At 38.3% G+C, this 23,914-nt stretch overlaps 1 protein-coding gene across 6 annotated transcripts in view; it reads right to left on the bottom strand.

The window, feature by feature from the left end:
- Positions 1-23,914, bottom strand: part of SUCLG2 (succinate-CoA ligase GDP-forming subunit beta) — a 310,821-nt gene that overhangs the window by 66,518 nt on the left and 220,389 nt on the right. For all 6 annotated transcript variants that reach the window (XM_067755135.1, XM_067755138.1, XM_067755132.1 and 3 more), the window contains one exon: positions 9,214-9,334. In XM_067755135.1, coding sequence (XP_067611236.1) covers positions 9,214-9,334 — 121 coding nt within the window. The remainder of the gene's footprint in view (positions 1-9,213; positions 9,335-23,914) is intronic.

Genomic DNA, 23,914 nt, shown 5'->3' on the forward strand with positions numbered 1-23,914 from the left:
TCTAAGGTCATTTATCACATTAGATGCAACTTCCACAAGAGAAAGAAAAGAATACCACTGAAGACTGGAAATGTGAAAAGTTCTCCGGCTTTTCCTCTATCGATAAAGGTCTTAGGTGCTTATTATAGGATAGCAGCTATTATCGTGAAAGGAGTCGAGTGGCAGAAAAGGTCACCTACACATTTTTAGGCTACATAAATTTGGGGCCCAGTATCCTCTTTGAGCTCATCTTCAATTCTCCTTGATAGGGTGGACATCGTAAGGTATCAACATTTCCACAAGCCAGACTAGTGGTTATCTGGGATGCCCCAATGGCTATTGCTACTAAGAGAGAAGCAGATTCTCTTCAGGCAAACACTGGTTAACATTTTATATATATTAGTTTGTATTGCTGATTTTTATTTTTGTTTTATTTCCCCAGTTATTTAGTAACTGACATCATTTCTTATATTTCTAAGCATCCTCCTTAATGTCTAAAGCTCAATGGCTTACACATAGTATTTATCATATTAATTAATTAAAAAAACACAGGCATATATCTTGGAAATGTTTTAATTTAAATGATACAAATCTAAAAAAAAAAAAAAAAGATACAAACCTGTCTAACAGATTTAGATGTTTCAAAGCTTCTTCCTAGTAGCTCAGATAGACCTTTGATATAGTCAATACTATATTATTAAGGGAGATAATCTTAGATGTGGTAGTTTGCACATTTCAGCATGTATACCATCCTGCTACATATGGTAAGCGTACATTAAATGATGGGGATCATTTATTACTTCTGGAATAATAAGCATAGTGTGAAAATAAGAGAAGTGCTCCTTTTAATCTTTTGGGAAAAATTAAAAGTGAGGTAACTTTCTTTTCTAGGAGTATACTACAAGCTAATATTATAACTAAGGGTCTCTGCTGACAACAGAGTTACAGGGAGGATCACTAGACAGAATAAGTCCACCATAGCATGTGCTCGTTTCTAGTCATTTCCAAGTGATGCACACTAGTATGATTTGCTTATGGAGACCCGCTCCCCTTTCAGAACAGAAGAAGAGATAACTTTTTACAACCTGAGGCTCACTGGTCGCTTTGACCCTGAAAACAGTCTGAGATCAACATTTTAATCAGAGTTATATACCCACATTGATGAACCCATGAACTCCTTGATGAATTTTCTTTACAGTGCAGCCTTACCATTTTCCTTTCACTGAAATTATTTTTAATTGGATCAATTATGTTGCATTTACATTTTTAAGAACTTTTAATTCAATCATATGTTTTAATGTCCATATTAAACTTTGGCAATTGGAGCCCCTCCTATTTTCATTTTTCTTTTGTGATCATTACTTCTATTAAGTCCATATGGTGCACATCTAAGTTTGTAAGGTGGAGAATCTCAGGGAGGCAGAGAGTGAGAGAAGAAAGAGATACAAAGAAAGAAGCAAACAGAGAAAAATGGACTGCAGCTGTTCTGGAGGCTTGACTTCAAAGGAAGACGGGGCTACACAGTAGGGTCAAAATATCCCTAGACTTTATCTTGAGGAGAAGGACTCTAGGGAATAATGGCACCAGCATGCTAATTGGAGAAATCAAGCTGTCCCCAAAATGATACTCCAGAAATCTATGCAAGGGGCTGCTTGATCACTGTAATCTGAATCTGTTGACGATGTGGATAGGACTTATGCATAGTTTTCATATTAAACTGTCTATTTTCACTTCTCTACTATAGTGGTTCTCCAAGTGTGGCTTACAGAACCCTGGGGGAGGTCCCTGATGTAAGAACTACTTTTAAAGTAGTAGTAGTATTAGTAGTGGTGGTAGTAGCAGTAGTAATAATAATCTGCCCTGATGAAGCAAAAGTAACTGTGGGTAAAACTGTGGGCATGTGACCATGGGATCAAGCAGCATGAATCTGTAATAGTTATTCATGTTATTCTTCACCACCTCACGTTCGCAAGGAAAAGTTGCCACTTTCAAGTAAGAATGTTCGTAATGAACAGTAAAAAATACAATAAAAATTAATTGTATTAAATCTCAACCCTTGAGTACACATATTTCTAATATTCTGTGTGATCAAATGGGAAGCATACAAAAGGCATTCTGCTGCATACTGAACTATGACGGTTGTTCTGAGGCAAAGTACTTGTATAACTGTTTGAGTAGAGAGCTAAACCACCCACTTTTCCATGGAAGAATGAAGAACACACTATGGTTGTTCAGACTTAGACACCTGGCAGACATGTTCTCAAAAATGAGTGAAGTAAGTCTGCCACTTCAAGGACAACAGCTTAGCATTCTGTGGATTATAAGAAAAATTTGTATTTTCAAATGAAAATCAGAATTCTGGAAAAATTGCATCTACCACCTTGACAGCTTCTCAAAACTTAGAAGCTTTTCTGATAATGGTGTGATATTAACAGATGTCAATTTTTTGATATTGTATGTTGAAATGTGTTAACCTTTGGAAGATCTGCATAATCCAAAATTTTCCGTATGATTAAATCATGCACGTGTAAAATCCACTTACTGTGCAAGACAGACCAATAGATTTCAATATCACAGAGCATAAAAAGTTCATTGACTACAGGCGTTTTGGTGACACTAATGGTGGACTCTGGGAGGGCTCACACCAAGGAGTACTTCCCAGAACTTCTGCTCCAGTGCCCTTGTCCCTGTGGTGAGCCACAGCTGCTCCCTGCCTCTGCAGGAGACCCTCCAACACTAGCAGCCATGTGGCTGATGGTCTTGGTTCTCTGGCCGGGGGTCAGGCCTGAGCCTCTGAGGTGGGAGAGTCGAGTTCAGGACATTGGTCCAACAGAGACCACCCCCACCCCCGGCCCCTCGTAATATCAACCGGCGAGAGCTCTCCCAGAGATCTCTGTCTCAACGCTAAGACCCAGCTCCACTCAACAACAAGCAGTAAGCTCCAGTGCTGGACACCTGATACCAAACAACTAGCAAGACAGGAACACAATGCCACCCATTAGCAGAGAGAATGCCTAAAAACATAATAGGTTCACAGACACCCCAAAACACACCACCAGACGCAGTCCTGCCTACCACAAAGACAAGATCCAACCTAATCCACCAGAACTCAGGCACCAGTCCCCTCCACCAGGAGGCCTACACAACCCACTGAACCAACCTTACCCACTGGGGGCAGACACCAAAAACAACAGGCACTACAAACCTGCAGCCTGTGAAAAAGAGACCCCAACACAGCAAGTTAAGCAAAATGATAAGACAGAGAAAAACACAGCAGATGAAGGGGCAAGGTAAAAACCCACCAGACCAAACAAACGAAGAGGAAATAGGTAGCCTACCTGAAAAAGAATTCAGAGTAACGATAGTAAACATGATCCAAAATCTTGGAAATAGAATGGAGAAAATACAAGAAACGTTTAACAAGGACCTAGAAGAACTAAAGAGCAAACAAACAATGATGAACAACATAATAAATGAAAATTAAAATTCTCTAGAAGGAATCAGTAGCAGAATACTGAGGCAGAAGAACGGATAAGTGACCTGGAAGATAAAACAGTGGAAATAACTACTACAGGGCAGAATAAAGAAAAAAGAATGAAAAGAATTGAGGACAGTCTCAGAGACCTCTGGGACAACATTAAACACACCAACATTCGAATTATAGGGGTCCCAGAAGAAGAAGAGAAAAAGGGTCTGATAAAATATTTGAAGAGATTATAGTAGAAAATTTCCCTAATATGGGAAAGGAAATGATCAATCAAGGCCAGGAAGCACAGAGAGTCGCAAACAGGATAAATCCAAGGAGAAACACGCCAAGACACATATTAATCAAAATATCAAAAATTAAATACACAGAAAAAATATTAAAAGCAGCAAGGGAAAAGCAACAAGTAACATACAAGGGAATCCCCATAAGAGTAACAGCTGATCTTTCAACAGAAACTCTGCAAGCCAGAAGAGAGTGGCAGGACATATTTAAAGTGATGAAAGGGAAAAATCTGCAACCAAGATTACTCTACCCAACAAGGATCTCATTCCGATTCCACAGAGAAATTAAAACCTTTACAGAGAAACAAAACCTAAGAGCATTCATTACCACCAAACCAGCTTTATAACAAATGCTAAAGGAACTTCTCTAGGCAGGAAACACAAGAGAAGGAAAAGACCTACAATAACAAACCCAAAACAATTAAGAAAATGGGAATATCGATAACCACCTTAAATGTAAATGGATTCAATGCTCCAACCAAAAGACACAGACTGGCTGAATGGATACAAAAACAAGACCTGTATATATGCTGTCTACAAGAGACCCAATTCAGACCTAGGGACACACAGAGACTGAAAGTGAAGGGATGGAAAAAAGATATTCCATGCAAATGGAAATCAAAAGAAAGCTGGAGGAGCAATTCTCATATCAGACAAAACAGACTTTAAAATAAAGACTATTACAAGAGACAAAGAAGGACACTACATAATGATCAAGAGATCAATCCAAGAAGATATAACAATTGAAAATATGTATGCACCCAACATACGAGCACCTCAATACATAAGGCAAATGCTAACAGCCATAAAAGGAGAAACTGACAGTAACACAATCATAGTAGGGGACTTTAACATCCCACTTTCACCAATGGACAGATCATCCAAAATGAAAATAAATAAGAAACACAAGCTTTAAATGACACATTAAACAACATGGACTTAACTGCTATTTATAGGACATTCCATCCAAAAACAACAGAATACACTTTCTTCTCAAGTGCTCATGGAACATTCTCCAGGATAGATCGTATCTTGGGTCACATATCAAGCCTTGGTAAATTTAAGAAAATTGAAATTGTATCAAGTATCTTTTCTGACCACAACTATGGGATAGATATCAACTACAGGAAAAGAACTATAAAAAAATACAAACACATGGAGGCTAAACAATACATTACTAAATAACAAAGATATCACTGAAGAAACCAAAGAGGAAATCAAAAAATACCTACAAACAAATGACAATGAAAACATGACGGCCTAAAACCTATGGGATGCAGCAAAAGCAGTTATAAGAGGGAAGTTTATAGCAGTACCATCCTATCTCAGGAAACAAGAAACACCTCAAATAAACAACTTAACCTTACACCTAAAGCAATCAGAGTAAGAACAAAAAAACCTGAAAGTTAGCAGAAGAAATCATAAAGATCAGATCAGAAATAAATGAAAAAGAAATGAAGGAAACAACAGCAAAGATCAATAAAACTAAAAGCTGGTTCTTTGAGAAGATAAAAATGATAAACCATTAGCCAGACTCATCAAGAAAAAAAGGGAAAACACTCAAATCAATAGAATTAGAAAAGAAAAAGGAGAAGTAACAACTGACACTGCAGAAATACAAAGGCTCATGAGAGATTACTAACTATATGCCAATAAATCGGACAATCTGGAAGAAAGAAACAAATTCTTAGAAAAGCACAACCTTCCAAGACTGAACCAGGAAGAAAAATAAAATATAAACAGACCAATCACAAGCACTGAAATTGAAACTGTGATTAAAAATCTTCCAATACACAAAAGCACAGGACCAGATGGCTTCACAGGTGAATTCTATCAAACATTTAGAGAAGAGCTAACATGTGTCCTTCTCAAACTCTTCCAAAATATAGCAGAGGGAAGAACTCTCCCAAACTCATTCTACAAGGCCACCATCACCCTGATACCAAAACCAGAGAAAGATGTCACACACACAAAAAAAACTACAGGCCAATATCACTAATGAATATAGATGCAAAAATCCTCAACAAAATACTAGCAAACAGAATCCAACAACACATTAAAAGGATCATGCACCATGATCAAGTGGGGTTTATCCCAGGAATGCAAGGTTTCTTCAATATAGGCAAATCAATCAATGTGGCACACCATATTAACAAATTGAAGGAGAAAAACCATATCATCATCTCAAAAGATGCAGAAAAAGCTTTCAACAAAATTCAACACCCGTTTATGATAAAAACCCTCCAGAAAGTAGGCATAGAGGGGACTTACCTCAACATAATAAAGGCGATATATGACAAACCCACAGCAAACATCATTCTCAATGGTGAAAAACTGAAAGCATTTCCATGAAGATCAGGAACAAGACAAGGTTTCCCACTCTCACCACTATTATTCAACATAGTTTTGGAAGTTTTAGCCACAGCAATCAGAGAAGAAAAAGAAATAAAAGGAAGCCAAATCAGAAAAGAAGAAATAAAACTGTCACTCTTTGCAGATGACATGATACTATACACAGAGAATCCTAAAGATGCTACCAGAAAACTACTAGAGTTAATCAATGAATTTGGTAAAGCAGCAGGACACAAAATTAATGCACAGAAATCTCTTGCATTCCTATATACTAATGCTGAAAAATCTGAAAGAGAAATTAAGAAAACACTCTCATTTACCATTTGGCAAAAGAATAAAATACCTAGGAAAAAACCTACCTAAAGAGACAAAAGACCTGTATGCAGAAAACTATAAGACACTGATGAAAGAAATTAAAGATACTACAAACAGATAGAGAGATATACCATGTTCTTGGATTGGAAGAATCAACATTGTGAAAATGACTATACTACCCAAAGCAATCTATAGATTCAATGCAACCTCTATCAAAATACCAATGGCACTTTTCACAGAACTAGAACAAAAAATTTCACACTTTGTATGGAAACACGAAAGACCCCGAATAGCCAAAGCAATCTTGAGAAAGAAAAAGGGAGCTGGAGGATTCAGGCTCCCTGACTTCAGACTATATTACAAAGCTACAGTAATCAAGACAGTATGGTACTGGCACAAAAACAGAAATATAGATCAATGGAACAGGACAGAAAGCCCAGACATAAACCTATGCACTTATTTTTGATAAAGGAGGCAAGAATATACCATGGAGAAAAGACAGCTTCTTCAATAAGTGGTGCTGGGAAAACTGGACAGCTACATGTAAAATAATGAAATTAGAACATTCCCTAACACCATACACAAAAATAAACTCAAAATGGATTAAAGACCTAAATGTAAGGCCAGACACTATAAAACTCTTAAGGAGAACACAGGCAGAACACTCTATGACATAAATCACAGCAAGATCCTTTTTGACCCACCTCCTAGAGAAGTGGAAATAAAAACAAAAATAAAGAAATGGGATCTAATGAAACTTAAAAGCTTTTGCACAGCAAAGGAAACCATAAACAAGACGAAAAGACAATGCTCAGATTGGGAGAAAATATTTGCAAACGAAGCAACTGACAAAGGATTAATCTCCAAAATATACAAGCAGCTCATGCAGCTCAATATCAAAAAAACAAACAACCCAATCCAAAAATGGGCAGAAGATCTAAACAGACATTTCTCCAAAGAAGATATACAGATTGCCAACAAACACATGAAAGGATGCTCAATATCACTAATCACTAGAGAAATGCAAATCAAAACTACAATGAGGTATCACCTCACACTGGTCAGAATGGCCATTATCAAAAAATCTACAAACAATAAATGCTTGAGAGGGTGTGGAGAAAAGGGAACCCTCTTGCACTGTTGGTGGGAATGTAAATTGATACAGCCACTATGGAGAACAGTATGGAGGTTCCTTAAAAAACTAAAAATAGAACTACCATACGACCCAGCAGTCCCACTACTGGGCATATACCCTGAGAAAACCGTAATTCAAAAACAGTCAAGTACCACAATGTTCGTTGCAGATCTATTTACAATAGCCATGATATGGAAGCAACCTCAGTGTCCATCGACAGATGAATGGATAAAGAAGATGTGGCACATGTATACAATGGAATATTACTCAGCCATAAAAAGAAACGAAATTGAGTTATTTGTAGTGAGGTGGATGGACCTAGAGTCTGTCATACAGAGTGAAATAAGTCAGAAAGAGAAAAACAAATACCGTATGCTAACACATATATACGGAATCTATAAAAAAAAACGAAAAAATGGTTCTGAAGAACCTAGGGGAAGGACAGGAATAACGACGCAGACGTAGAGAATGGACTTGAGGACACGGGAGGGGGAAGGGTAAGCTGGGACTAAGTGAGAGAGTGGCATGGACATATATGCACTACCAAATGTAAAACAGATACCTAGTGGGAAGCAGCCACATAGCACAGGGAGATCAGCTCGGTGGTTTTTGACCACCTAGAGGGGTGGGATAGGGAGGGTGTGAGGGAGATGCAAGAGGGAGGGGATTTGGGGATATACGTATACGTATTGATTCACTTTGTTATACAGCAGAAACTAACACACCATTGTAAAGCAATTATATTCCAATAAAGATGTTAAAAATAAACAAATAAATAATTTTTAAAAATTCAAAAAAAAAGTTCATTGAAATAATTTCAGATTCTATGTTAAAACCTATCTGTAATAAAGACACTGTTACAGGTTTTAGTGTAGTATCAAAGAATAATATTCAGAATTATATGAAATGATTATTATAAACTGCTCTGTTTTCCAGATACATAGCTCTATGAGGCCAGATTTTCTTCATATACTTCCACCAAAACAGCATATTGCAACAGATCTGTTGCAGAAGCAAATATTAAGCTAGATATTAAAGGGATTTGCAAAGCCATAAAACAGTGCTGCTATTCTTACTAAAATTTTTAAAAGATATATTTAATTCTTCATAAATTATAGTTTATATACTTACATGTAAAATATATAATACAAAAATTAAAAGTTTATTATTTAAAAAGTGAGTATTTAAAAAGTTCCAAGTAGTTATTCCTCTTACCAGATTAATTTATTAATCAGTTAAATAGATTAATAAATATCGACAGTTATAACCCAAAATAAACAAGAGATCTTTGGGGTTCTCCAGTTTAACAAGTAGGGAGGTCTCAGACCAAAAAGTTTGAGAACACTTGGCGTCCCATGATGAAAAATTCCTGGAGCAGCATTTCTAAGAGTGTTTTTCCCAGAACACTAATCTCATGATATGATTCATAATAAAAGGGCTCCACCCTGGAATATGTTTGGAAAATTTGGAGACTCATAACATGTGCCATTCTTGGAGAGCTGCAATGCAGATTAAAAGCTCAGAGAAGTACTGCATTTGCTTCATCTTATGTAATCCAGTGTTTCCTAATGTTTGTCTCAGGAAGTTTGTGAATGCAGAACATGCTGGTCACCTGATCCTGAAGAAGGCGGGTACTGGCACTGTGGAAATCTACAGTAACTTACCTTCAAGCCGGACCACCAGCGGCACCTTGAGTTCCAGCTCCCGGCAGGCTCTGGTGATCCCATTGGCAATAATGGCACAGTTGACGATTCCGCCAAAAATATTGACTAGGATGGCTTCAACCTGAAATAAAAAATAGGAAGGTGTCCATCAAAATGCTGACAGTCAACATTCCCCCAAATAATTGGCTAAACAACAGAGACAATTAAAATAATCATCTTTAAAAAACAAAAAACAGAATAGGAACTATAAAACAAGACCCAGAAGATGTTGAAGTTAAAATTCAGTATTTAATTAATAAATATCAATATATAACATTACCATATTAACCCAGATTATCCTATCAATCACTTCTCTGAATTCAAAATGAATTCAGTCACCACTCATTTCTTATACACTGTCTTCTGCTGTGTCTTATATTGGGCTGGCCAGAAAGTTCGTTTGGGTTTTTCTGTAAGATGTAACATATGTTAAGATGTAATGGATGTTATTTATGCATAGTGACATTTAAAATTTCATGTAGTTACCTCTTTTCCCTCCATGGCTTATACTTGAATTTTTACCTGTCCTGGTACCTCATAAAATATTTCAAAACTAGTAACATTAATTATTTGTTGTTTTGTATTATTAGGTAAAAATTCCAATTTTTCTATGCTTCCTTAATACCTCTTTGATACGCTAGAGGTATATTCTCAAAAGTCAGAGATAGCTTAATTATCTTAGATAATGACCTTTTTGATTAAAAAAAAAGACCCCCAAAATAAAAAGATACAAGCTCACACTACAAGGATATAAGAAAAGTCAAGCCACTGACTAGAATTTTTCAGAAATGTAAATTTAAACCCATCATGTTAACCTGCTTATACATATTCCATACTAAAAGGCATGTGGGCCAAAAAAACTGTACTTGCCCTGACTTGATAAATAGTTGTAAGAAAATCCTGTAAAATTAACATGAAGAACGAGATAATGAAGAGAATTCATTACCTAGATTAATTGATAACACCCACAGATAATGGCTATTCATCAAGCTGGAGGCATCAAAATTCCAACAATGGAGTCACAATTAAATTATGCTACACTAATTGCAAAGCATATATGTGTGTGCTGCATGCCATTTTTAAATCCCATTATTTCAATATGCTAAATTAACTACACAAAATATGTGAGAAAAGGATACCTTACATTTGTTCAGCACTTAACTCTTTAAAAAGTGCCATTACATGAATCCTCATTTTTAATTTTGATCCCTGCATTACAGTACAGTAAGTACAGTGATGGTTAGCCCTCTATAGCTGATAAAGCCATTCAGAAAATTCACATGATGTGTCCCAGTGTGACATAGCTAACAAGTAGCAGTGGTAAGGCTCAAAGTCAGGCTCTAGATTGCCTACTGATTCTTCATTCATGCCAGCTGCTAGAGCTGGAATCTTGGGCAAGGGCCCCACCCTGCCTCGAACGTGGTTTCCTCACCTATAAAATGGGAATAATAGTACCTAGTCCATAAACTTGTTGAAAGGCCTAAATAAGACGTGTGAGATGCTTATTACATGCCTGTAAGGTACCTAATGGATATTTACACATGCATTTATTTCAACAAGCTATGGTGAAAGTGGACAGGTTACCTAGACAGCAAGTATAAGAAGAAAACCTTTCAGTAGACTGCAGCTATGTTGAATTTGAATGTAACAGAAACAGAAACTTATTAAAGTTCAGTAAAAAGGTAATGTTTTAAGAATAAAATAAATGAGCAATATTTTCCAAACCAATTAGACACTGGAGCTACTCCCAAAAAAGAAATCTCCCATTACCATTCACAGCAGGCTGACTGGTAAGCAGAAGCTTGCTTTCTAATGATGGCTATTAAATGCTGTTAGTATTGAGGCCTGGTACAGCAGTAGTTTTCAAATAGCTGCGGGATGGAGAGGAGCTTGCCAGAACAATGGAAGACAAAAACCACTCAAGAGCAATAATGACTCCACAGGGTCCAAGAGAGAAACTCAGAAAGAGCTGAGGCTCATTCAGTTTTTGTAGAAGAACTAAGCTTTCTAGTAAAGTACATAGTGGCTCCTCTATACCTCTGCCATGGTGCAACCTGCACATTCCTTAGGGATGAGTTCAGATGTCAACAGCTTCTCAGTGAAGCTTTTCTGTGTCATCAAGTTAGGGTGAATTATTCTCTTTAATCCATCTAAAACAGTATGATTGTTCTATAGAGTAGGCACACCACACACAGCAAACATATGTGAAGTCATCCACATAGGCAGGAGTGAGGCACAAGAGGCAGGAAGATGCCCCTGGCCCTGTGATCCAACGCTTCTCAGTAGATGTATACCCTGGAGCAAGAGTCAGATATGAGCTGTGATTCTGGTATTGCCTCATTTAGTATCAGTTCCCATGAGTCCTTCATGTCAGTTATCTCATTGTGTTTAACAAGCATCTGACAAATACAGATACTCTTCATACAACAATGTGTACCTAAAAGTGAGCCAACCACTTCAACTGGTACTGAACCCAAGGAAAAGCTCTCTTTTCCAATGGTGGATGAATAGGTGGCTTTGATAGGTGTGCTGAAAAAAGGACAACTGTTCTCCAATGCAGTATATTCACCTCTCACCCTATATCCCCATGCCCAAGATACAACACCCTGGGTGGGTCACCTTTGCGCTCCTCTACAACAGGAGTTTTTTTTATAAGCAGCTAGCATAATCCATGACATAGTGTAATCACCTAATAAATAATGGTTTCAAGAGTGAATGAAATTAATTTCAATAGACACTTAATGGCCATCTCCCAAACCAGGTACAGAGTTTAGTGCTTGGGAGATGGAGATGAATAAGATGTCATCACTGCCCTCAAAGAGTTCAAAGACAAGTTTGAGGCAGACCAGCAAACTGGCAATTACAATCCTGGCTCCTTAGTCTCACGGAGCTAAGACCAGGGCAACACTAGTGGTACAGACTGCTGTAGCGAGAGGGGCCTTTTGGAAGAAGTGATGTTCCAGGTGACAAAGAGAAAGAGCGAACAGGAACTTAGGTAAAAGAGGGCAGCCAGGATGAAGGCAGAGCTGTCACCCAAGTTAGTTCATTCAGGACCTACAGGCTGAATGGGGAAGTAACCTGAGGAAATCCAGATGAGGTAAACAGTGGCAGGCACTAGAGGCCAGGGATGGGAACTTGGTTCTTTTGCCTTATTCCTTGCTTTCCCAGAGCTGGGTGAAGACAAGCTTTGAAAGTCTCCCTCAGGGGTAGAGGGGGAGTGATGGGAAAGGGAGACAGGGACAGAGAGAAGAGTGAATGCATGAGCAAACATGAGATGAGAAATACAGAGCAACCATCTGAGAGCATGAGAGACAGTGAGAAAGACCAGCAGTGAGAGAGGGAGCATAAGAGAATGTGACACAGAGACAGAGAGAGAGAGAGAGAGAGAGAGGAGAAAAAGAGTTTGATACTAACAAAGAAGTTAGAATTTTTACAAGAGCAGCAAGACACAGAAGTACACACGCTGTGTAGCTCAGGGACATGGGATCATTTAGGACATGTGGCGTATCACTGAGCACCAAGAAGAAATCACCACCAGGAGTGATGGGAAGACCCCACACCACCAGAGACAATGCCATTCTCTCCTTCTGTAAAGTAATTTGTTGCAGTCACGCACTTTAATGGAAATCTGATTTAAGGTTTCACTCTGGGCCAATTATTAACTACTGTAATCTGCAATCTCAAACTGAGAATGAAATTAAGACAGTTTGAAAATGAAAGCCTTGTGACATCATTATTATTACTTCGCGCTTATAAAGCATGTCAAATTTTCAATGTGTGCCTCATGTGTTCATTTATTATTACAACCCCTAATTGCTGCTCCCTGACAATACCAATAGAAACTTTTTAATAGTCTTTTTCTTCCCCTCGGCAACGGGCATATTTTTAAGAAGTCAGTGCTAGGTCTATTTCCGAATCCGAAACTCTCCCAGAAGATTCCTAGGTGCTTTCAGGAGCTTTTCTACATTCTCGGCTGAGGATAACAAGGGCTGCTATTTACTGTTTCACAAAAGGAAAGATCATCTAGCAAGGCAGTTATGGAGTCAGATCTACTGCACAGGTCCCTGGACCCCAGACAGCTACTCCCAAGGAGGAGTCTGTGGTGGCAGCTGTTGGCAGCTGTGCAGGTGGCCGGGCAGTCCAAATGCAGGTTTTTCAAATGTCTACGTGTATTTGGCTTTGCAAAATACACTCTGGCTGCAGATGTCCGTCCACAATTAAAAGTAAAGAATGAACTTCCAAAGAAGAAAAGCTACAGCCTTTGGTATTTATCAAGCTCCTCTCAACCTTAAAGGAACAAACAAAAATCCCAACTAAAACCCTTTTTGGGGAACGTAATCCTTTTCAGAATCTAATGAACGTTAGGCAAGCTCAGTCAGATAAGTTCACACACACACAATTTTGGGACATAATTTTAGGTAAGTCCTCGACTAAGCTGCTTCTTTAGAATTTGGCCTCAAAGGCAGATAATGGCAAAGGGTAACTTGCAGCATATAGAGATAGCACAGGGGAATTGTGAACTCTTTGCAACTATTTACAGAATTTTTTTAGAATGTGTACTTTCCCCAGAAAAGTGTTCATAATCTTTAAGAATTGAAAGATTAACAATAATCACAAATACAACAATAGCTAATGTTTACTAGGTATCTATCAGGTGGTTGGCAGTATTCTTTTTTACATATATTAACACATTTAACACATAAGTAGTATATGAGATGGATATAATTTTTATCCCCATTTTACAGATAAGAAAACTGAGAGTACCAAAGATCTGGAGAATCACTGGGGCTACAGCTTTACCATCAAATATCTTTTGGAGCCAGCAAACCTATTGAGGTCCCACAGTACGTACTTTGCTTAGTTATTTTCTCATTCATTACCAGAGCGGATTCTGCCGTAAACATGTGAGGTAGGTAACACCTATCCCATTTTACAGATGAGAAAAGTGAGGCTCAGAGAGGTAAAAGTGACTTGTACCAAGTTATGCAGCTAGTATATGATCAGAATCAAAACTTCAGTTTTTTTTTTTCTTTAAGGTTATCCTGACTCCTTTTAATGACAGGCAAATATTGACAGATTGCTGAATGAAACAATATGTTCTTGAAAGCCTACTCTGTGCTAGGCACTCTTTTAACCATTGAGGCTGACAAGAAAGACTTTTCTAAAACAGACCAAAAAATGTTCTGTATCCATTATCTGAAATCGTAAACCATGATATCGGTTATGAAGGGGAGGGAGACTTTGGGTATTTTGAGATCATAGGACAGGACTCATGTTACACTGGGTGGTCAGGGAGGGCCTCGTGTACGCAGTGACATTTAGCGTAGGATCTGAAGGACAGTCTAGAAGAGGCCAGGTAGAGTATGAGAGGAATGAAGAGTAAGTACTTTGAGACAAGAGAACACCATGGGCAAAGGTCAAGGGGGCAGAAGAGAACTTGGTGCCTTTGAGAAACTGAACTGAACCTGGAGGAGTAACAGGAGGCTGGGGCTTGCAAAGTGAAGTGGTGGGAAATGAGATGGACCACAGCAGCAGGAACCAAATCAGTCTTACAGAGCAAATGCCATGAGTAGGGGATTGAAAAGCCTTTGATTTCTAGACACCTGTAAAGACTTCAGGGCATCTGGCCAGGAAACTATCATTTATTCAGCATCACCCACAGTACACTCACATTAAGTTTATAAGACAGGTTTTATAACCTCTATTTCATGGATAGACTGAGGCTCTGAGCGTTCAGGGTTTCTTAGCTATTAAGGAGTCATAGTTTCAACCAGGGTTTGTTTTACCATACCACATGCAGGGCTGTCTGGAACAGCTGGGTGATCGTAGAGGCGCTGCTGACATACATGAGGGGTTAGCAAACTTGTTCTGTTAAGGGCTAGTCGGCTTTGAGGGCCAGTCTCTGTTCCAGCCACTCAACTCTGCTCTTGCAAAATTAGAGCGGTCACAGACAATATTTAAATGAATAAGCAGACTGTGTTTCAATAAAACTTTATTTGCATAAACAAGTGGGACGCCAGATTTTGCCCATGGGCCATAGTTTGCCACCCCCTGACACCGACACAATTTGACTGATGGCTATCCTCAAATTCAGTGCAACCATCACTCCTCCTTTGCATCATTTGATATTTCTTTGATAGTGAGTTTTCAGATTTTAAGTTCTCTTCCTTTGTTGGACCATTTTCTTGCTCTCACCAACAGCATTAATGTACCTAGGCTGTAGCGATGGCTGATTAAATAAATGTGTCCATTCCAACATGAATATCATTCCTTTGGAACAAACCTGTACCTTTAACAAGTTCATAAAATGCCTTGAATGCCTTTGCTTTATTCTTTTTCTCTCCCTGACACTGGCTGGAAACGAACAAATAGAAAGACTTCAGCAATAAGCCTGCCATTTTGAAATGATTATTGCAAATAGTTAAGTACTATACTGCATTTAAAACACACTGTAGTGTATACATTAAGCATAGTAAGTGCAACTACTGCGTTTTGTCTGCTTCTTCCAGTTCAGGTTGCTAATTTAGTCCCAGTGCAGTAGGCACTGCTGATAAAAATCAAGCAAGCATGTTTACATTAGGCAAGATAAGGACTTTCTTTTAATCACAAGTTATTTTAATTCTGAAAGTTGTTGCTCTTATTTAAGCATCTGTTTTTGTGGAACTGTTTTTCTCTTTTTTGTGGTTGTTTTTATTTTCCTGCTGAATTCTAATCATGTCTTCTAATCCATTGGCGGCCAAGGAAGGAAAATAAATGGTGAAGGAAATTAGATGCAGCTTGGGAAATTGATGTTTGTATGCCTGGCTTTAATAAAAACACTCTGCTAAATTAGAGGGGAGTCTAAATGGATTCAGTCAATAAGGAAGTGATTCAGGTGAGGCATTCAATCTTGGGATTTGCTGTAATCTTACAAATAAGCCGTCAGATCAGTCCACTTGGGACCAGATTTGCCTTTTGCTGAAACCTGAGTGAGCTTCTACAGCTTGCTTTTCTACTTTCTGTTTAGTCTTGAAGTTTGAAATTATTTTCTTTTGTATGAAATCAAGCCCTAGGATCCTTGGGTTAAAGCAAATGATGTCCAGATTTACAAATGATATGAGAACAGCAGTATTTCTTGAAAAACACCTGCCCACTCTGCCCTTTTAGTGTCTTCCAAGGAAGAAATGCTTTTAATGAGCAAACAATCCAACCTGAAAAGCTCAGAAAAGGAAATATCTTAAACATCACTCTTAATCCCAAACAACATTTCAGCATTTTTCATTAATCAAGATAAACACCCAACCATTTTATTCCAACTTTGGAATATCTATCTGTTATCCCAAAACTGATAGCATGGAAATGACATCTGATGGATGAACAATATTTTGTTGGAGAGCCAAGTTTCCATTAAGGTTGACCTCTGAGACCACCCAGGGTGAAACAAGGAAAATGTGTCTAAATCAGCCTTGTTCTATTTACTTATTCCCGAATTCTTCACCATACGTGTATCCTGCAATCTTCTCCTCACTAGAATAAGTAAAATGGTATGGAGGATTAGCATTTATTGAATGTTAATTTTCCTAGGTGCTAAGAGTGATGAACTACAACCTTCCCTGGCAAGTAAGCTGAGACTCAAGGAGCTTAAATAAGTTGTCCAAGGGCACACAGATATTAAGCAGTGGAGTGAGGATTTGGACCAAGTCAGTCTTACTTCAAAGTCCATGGTCTTTCCACTCCCTCCTACTGTCTTTCAGTCACTTCTATGACTAATCAAGAGCCCCAGTTCTATTTTGGTTTTATTTCCAAGCTTCAAGGGCACAGTCCTGAGTTCTATATTCTGGTGTCCAACTATTTCTTGTTTTCAAATCTCACTGCTCAATTAAGATGGACCAGAGGTAAGATATCTTTTGTAGTTTTGTGGACCAATGGTTTTGGTTCTTTACAACCCAAAATGTTCCCTGTTTACTGATAAAAGAGTTGTCCAGAGTTTGTGGTTTGCAATCCCTACTTAGACAGGACTATGGAGGGGTCATGATGCTATAAGAGCTAGTCCAAAACCCAGAGTCCCTCCTGAACTGGGACAGATGTCCTTATAAGACCCCTCTCTGCAGACTGGTAAGCCCCCCTTTTCCCCTTTCTGATGCGTTGAAATTTATCCCTTTGCCAAAGCTATTATTTCTATTTTTATGATCAGGAAAATTCGAATGGAGAATTATGCCATTAGAGACATCACTGTTGATACAGATTTTAAATATCAGACCATGGAATGGCCAGTGGGAGGTATGGTAACTGTGTGAGCGGCTATTCAAAGTGCTGCGTTGAGACTAATGATGGAGTCACGTCCTGGTTCAGAGAGTTCTGTGACCTATTAACAATGCCTGCTATTGTAGTGGAGGAAAGAGTCAAAGCAAGTGTGTTATAGATTTGTCTTCCTAACTTTGGAGTTACCTAACACATATTTTGATAATTAGTACTTAAAGATTTAGTCTGTCAACAATTTCCTCTTTTAATGGCTTTTATTCAACACAAAGAAAATATCAGACAGTCAGAAAACCCAATGCACATCCAGCATGATCACTAACAATCTCATTAACTATGCATGTTTAGGTATATTAAAATTTTAAAAAATTGAATATGCACTTCCAGCACTAGATAGGACCAAGGCACCTTCCATTATGAATACTGGTTTATTCTAACAGGTTAAAAGATACTATGCATACTGAACCATATAAATTATAAAGCCATACTTGCTCCCAAGACGAGTGCCTATTTCCTTAAGTCAAAGCTTTCTAAAGTGTATTCTATGAGGCATTAGGCTTATATAGTGCTTCATGAAAAAAATAATCTGGTCAAATAGTATGGATTCTAGCTTATGAGAGCTTTAGCAGAGGATCTGTGTTCTAACTTAGAATACCCAACTTTAGTCATCTTTTGCAGAAGAGTCAAAGGGTGGAAAATTTGATCCCCAGAGAACTGTCAAGAAAAGTGTTCAGGAGCTGGTATATTGGGTGGTTAGGTGACACAGGAATCTAGGGTCCTTCTCCCCAAAGATGCCAATCATTGCACTATTTAGATTATATTTATAAGTATCTGTAAAACTGGAAGGCTTTTTTTTTTTTTTTTGCGGTACGCGGGCCTCTCACCGCTGTGGCCTCTCCCGCTGCGGAGCACAGGCTCCGGACGCGCAAACACAGCGGCCATGGCGGCCCGTGGGATCCTCCCAGACCGGGGCACGAACCCGCGTCCCCTGCATCGGCAGGCGGACCCTCAACCACTGCGCCACCAGGGAAGCCCCCGGAAGGCTTTTATAATCAACAACAGCAACCGTGAATGCCTCGGCCAGTCAAAGTGTGGGACACAAATGCTTCCCCAGTTGTCAGTAAACATGGTGGTGGTGGTTAAAGTCAACTATTAACAGGATTTTCAGGAGAAGGTAACATCTAAAGATGGAAATACTGTTTGGCATTAAAAGTAGGTACAGGAGACAAGAAATTAAAAGGACCAAAGAACACAGAGATTCAAGGGAACTGCACAGACATGTTTTTTATCTTTTTACAGAGACATTTTCCAAATCCTTTTGAACTGAGAATCAGAACCATTGCCAGGATTACAAAAACCACTTGAGCATTTAGAATGGCAAATGCAAGGTTCTTTTTGAGTGCCCTGTGTTTAAAATAGCTCTTGCAAAAACTACTATGATGTGTAATTTGGCCACAGAGCCATTTGAAGCTAAAAGAAAAAACAGAGCAAGGGGATTTTGGTTCTATGCTTTCACTGGAAGCCTCAAAAGACTTCAGGAAAGAGAGAGACAGAGACAGTGAGAGACAGAGACAGAGAGAGAGCTCACTTAAGAAATGAGCTATTAAAATTGACTGTTAAGAAATATTTTGGTTACAAAACTGCCTTCCCAGCTTAACAGATAATTGTTTTCAAGGCAGGACACTCATTGCTCATAATGCAATATCTATATTTTATTTGTAATGGAAGCTACATTGGTGTAGATTAAGAATATTTATTGGCACATTCTTTCTGAGCAGTATTTTGTCCAATCATCTCAGACTTATGTCATCTTGATGAATGTGAATATGTATACTCCATCATCATTAGTTGGAGAGTTAATACAGAGAACACCCATAAAATTGGCAACTTGGTGAAGAACCCATTTATTAATCTATAAACAGGATGTCTATCTGTCTACTGTTGTAACATAATAATCTCCACAGGGTAACTGTTCCTACAGAGAAGGAAAAAAATGTTTCTATGGGTGATTTTTTTGCCTTTCTACGTGACTGACATCAATTAAAGAAAAAAATTAGCTAGGCAGACAGAGCCAAAACTTAGGACCACACAGATTCACACTTCACACCACAGAGAAATGAACATAAATTTAGTTAATCGCAAAACCCACTGTTTCTGTAAATAACAAGTCTATGTAAGATGAAGGTGGCATGTAATGATCCTGTGATGCCCCCAGACATCTGTTCAAATCTATCTGATCATTTAGTTTTCTGGAAGAACAAGGGGTTGACAAAGATTCTTATCAAAACCCCTAATGAAAAAATATGTGACTGGGAAAAGTAAAAATATAAGCTTCCAGCTAAGATCTCAATAAGTTATAAGCTATTTATTACACACTAAAATTTATGTTAAAATTCTTTTAAGTAAAATAATTTTTAAAACACATACATATGTTTCTTTTCATAACGGATCTCATCAGTATATTTGGGAAAATCAGTTTACTGCCATATTTCTTTGTAAGAACAAGCTTCCAATTTATTTCCTGAAGTCCCACCCTTCATTCATCCCAGTAAAATGACCTCCAACCCCAAACCTTACACCCAGAATCTTAAATTCCAAAACTGTCATTGAAGGTAATATTCTTTAGCATCAAAATTTTAAATTCAGGTGAATTAATTCAGGCAAAACACATAAACCAATGAAAAGTCCAAAAAAGGTACCACTTAAAATATCTGAAATTATTAAAAATCAATATCCCATCTGAATTAGGGCTCTTCTAAAATGTCTGGGCAGGACGGTTGCCTGGTAATATTTAAAATCAGGAGGAGAGGAAAATCTACAGAATTCATTCTACATCTACTAGCAGCATCAGATGTCACTGTCACCAAAAAGCAGCTCTGCTGTAGACAATATTTTAAAATTACTGATATCACTGTCTGACCTCACTGTAATCTGTTGTGTGGAAGTTTGATATATTTATTTAGCTGTTCAGCAAATGTCTGAATACCATATCTGGAGCAAATTAAAAACTACATTGGCAAAGCACTCCCCACAGCCTGATAGGAATGAAATTTAACCAAACTCTTTGTACCTCAGTGTCTAAATCACTGATTATCTCCCATCCCTGGTTAACCTTTTGCAGACCTCAGTGGAGTTCTCAAGTTGTTAGACTCCCTTTACAAAAGGATTCAGAACACTCTACCTCCTGAGGCACACACTCAACAGACAATCAAAGGATGTCCTTTGGGACCTATCTGTGCTGTAAGTCTGCATTCCCACCCTGCTCCTCTGGGTCCCGGAAGGCTGACTCCAGGGGCTGCATCAATGGGCTCCTTTCCCCGGCTGGCATCCGCGAAGCCTTGGCAAGAGGAAAGGGAAGTTGGGGTGTTTCTATTCCTCCAGGTCCTTCCCAGCAAGGTTGTCTTGAGTGGCTGTGTCCCTTCACAAAAGGTGGAGAAAGTCTTCATTTCAGACTTGCCCCAGGCTCTTGTACTTTCTCTTATGGTTTGCATACCCGCTACCCCCCCTCTCATTATCAATTTCTTTGTAAATAAACTTTCCTCCATATACTGAGTTGAGTGAGCCATAATTTCATAGCAAGACTGATAACATCCTATTTTGACCAACTCAGCTTCAATGTGAGAAAATCCGTTCTTTGGAGGCTGAAACAGATTCTACAACTGGAAGCTTAATTTTAGTTTAGTTTTCCTCTCTCTACCACATATCCATGGACATGAATTAAACAATAAAATAAATGGAAAAATCTGAACACTCAGTTTAAGCCATTTAATGAATATTTTCAAACACTTTCTCTTGTTCTTTCTGGGAGATGGCTAGCACCTACAAATCAGAAATTACTGCTCATTAACTGTCTGAATCTACACCCAAGGCAAAGGCCAGAAAAGGAAAACAAGCCAAAATCCTTTAGTATCTTGGGTTCTGTCCATTATAAATGACAAATGATAGCTTGTCAGGTGAAAATGAGCTTCTCAGCACTGAAATGACTTCATTTGGTTTATTAGCTGCAAACGAAAACTAAGGAAGGCCCGTCTAGAAGGTGACTTGCAATTCTTATTTTCAGCATAATGAAAGACAGGCTCAGTAAGTCCGAATCCCCATGCGGCCTCCCAGTCTGCCTAAAGGAACACAAGTAACAGGGAGACAAACCTGAAAAGATGGTTAATAAGTAAAAATGTAGGTCTGCAGCCTTGGACAAAAGATGATGTTTAACTTCCATGAAACTCCAATGACCCAGCTGCAAGTAGTGGCCTCACATTTATCTCAAAAGTCACACTATTCTGTTTTGTCAATAAACTGTGTCACTGAGCCATTAATGGTCAACAATAAAATACACCCCAAGGGAGTAGGTGTAGGATGGCTTTACAAACAAGAAAAAATGTACAGAAGGAAAAAGAAGCTCTCAAATCACATAAGATCCACATAGCTTTTCAGGAAGTGAACAGCACCTGGTAAGGCCAGACCTGCACACACACTACCTGAATCCACATAGTTTAGATAAGCATTTGCTTTCTGATATATTAGAGTTTCTTTCTCTCTACCCTACATCTGCAACTGCTCTTTATTCTCTGAAACATCTGGACAAAAATCCCTTTGTTTGTGGAAGCCCACTTCATCCATCTCACACAGTCCCTCAGCATGAGTTTATTTCTTGAATGTGTACTTTCCTATGTGCTAGATCCAAAGGGTAATCTTGAATCTACTTAATGACTGTTCATGTTGTACCAAAGGGGAATCTCCTTGATTGACAGACACATTTTTATAAATGCCCTGAAGTGCCTCTTTTTAAATTTCTTTTTATTTTTAAGATTATTCTGAAAAAAATCATGTCCAAGTTTTCAGTCCAGAAACCCTGGGATAGTCTTCTAAGGTGCTCCAGACTTGTTAAGGTCATCTCCCATTTCTTGTGTGCCCCCAGTAAGCTGACATTTCTGCCTCACAGTGTGATCTGTAAGGTTTCCTTTCACACCCTGTCATCTAGCTTCACCCCAAAGTTCTTATCAGCTGGGAGGATTGTAATTTCTGCCCAGGCAGGTGTGAGAATAGGAATTCCAGCCCAGTTTTATGCTGTAGTCCCAAATGGCTGTCTTTATAGATGCACAAGGTACATAAAGTTTAACCAATTTCATGATGAAATCTACTTCAAACCTCTGACAACTCTGATTGTGCTGCTCAATACAGATTCTCAAAAATTATTAAAATATATGGTATAGTGTTACAATAACTGAGTTAAGGCAAGAGCAATATGAAACATAATTGTGACAGGTAACCACTAGAGGCCAGTATAATTCAACATGGAGAAGGAATTTATAATCAATCCCTGTGTAAAAACTAACATTATTTCTTCCACTTAAAAGTGGAGCTCTTGTGAATTGGAGAAAAAAATGATGAAGAAAGCTTTTTTGATTCTCTAAAGATGAAGTTTCAAACTGTAAGAAAGATGAGTTAAGAAAAGATGAGTCATGAAAAATTGGGGAAAAGAGAATTGTTGTCTCCAAAAAAAAAAAATAGTACTGCCATATAATGTTTGACATTTCACCAATGTAAGCATAAATTTTCAACCTACTTGGCTTAACTGTGAGCTTTTCCATAAATGTTTCATTTGGCACTGACATTAAAAATAATTAAAGATCTGGAATACCTAGAAAGTGCCACAGTGATCTCACCTTCAGGGCAATCATCATTGCTAGCTGCCCAGACGACGCCAAAGGTTTTGAGAAGGGGTGGAAAAACTGTACATTTGCAATTTCCTTACCTTAAAGAATTTTATTTAGAACGAGTACCTAATGGTTCCTTCCCAAACATGGAATAATTCACATAAATTCATCTAGCAGTCCATTCATACTGTATAATACATTTCTTAATAATGGTGCTACATGATGCTTAGAGTACTTTTTAACAAGGAACTGAACCAGCTTCTCAAAACTAAAAATAGGAGTAGAAATGAGAATCGGATTCTTTAATAGAGCTCAGACAATAATTGTTGGCAGGATCCTGTGTAGGAGATTTTAATTTTTAAGAGTGAAGGCGGAACAATTTAACATATAAACCACAGACAGGTAATCTTCCTCTGTCCTGCAGCAGGGAAAGGCACCTTATGTAATGTGGACATGCCAAGGAGATTAATGAACCATAAAATCTTAGAAGCGGACAGGACCTGAGAGGTCAGCCAACAGCAGCTTGAAACTTTTCAAAGACAGGGAGCTTCGTCTTTTGCAAGCTGGCCTATTCCATTGTCTCGGCTGCAAATGTTTGAAAATTATTCTTTAATCCTCATATTGTGAATCCAACACACAGCAAAATGTTGTTTTGGTTTCTGAGGTCAAAAAGAGGAGTCAAGATACAAAGAAAAACAACATATGATCCTGACTTTGAGGTGCTGTAAAATTCCACCCATGCGGTTCTGATTCTGACCTCTGACCCATAA

Source organism: Pseudorca crassidens, chromosome 10 (genome assembly GCF_039906515.1).
Source record: "Pseudorca crassidens isolate mPseCra1 chromosome 10, mPseCra1.hap1, whole genome shotgun sequence".
Lineage (NCBI taxonomy): Eukaryota > Metazoa > Chordata > Mammalia > Artiodactyla > Delphinidae > Pseudorca > Pseudorca crassidens.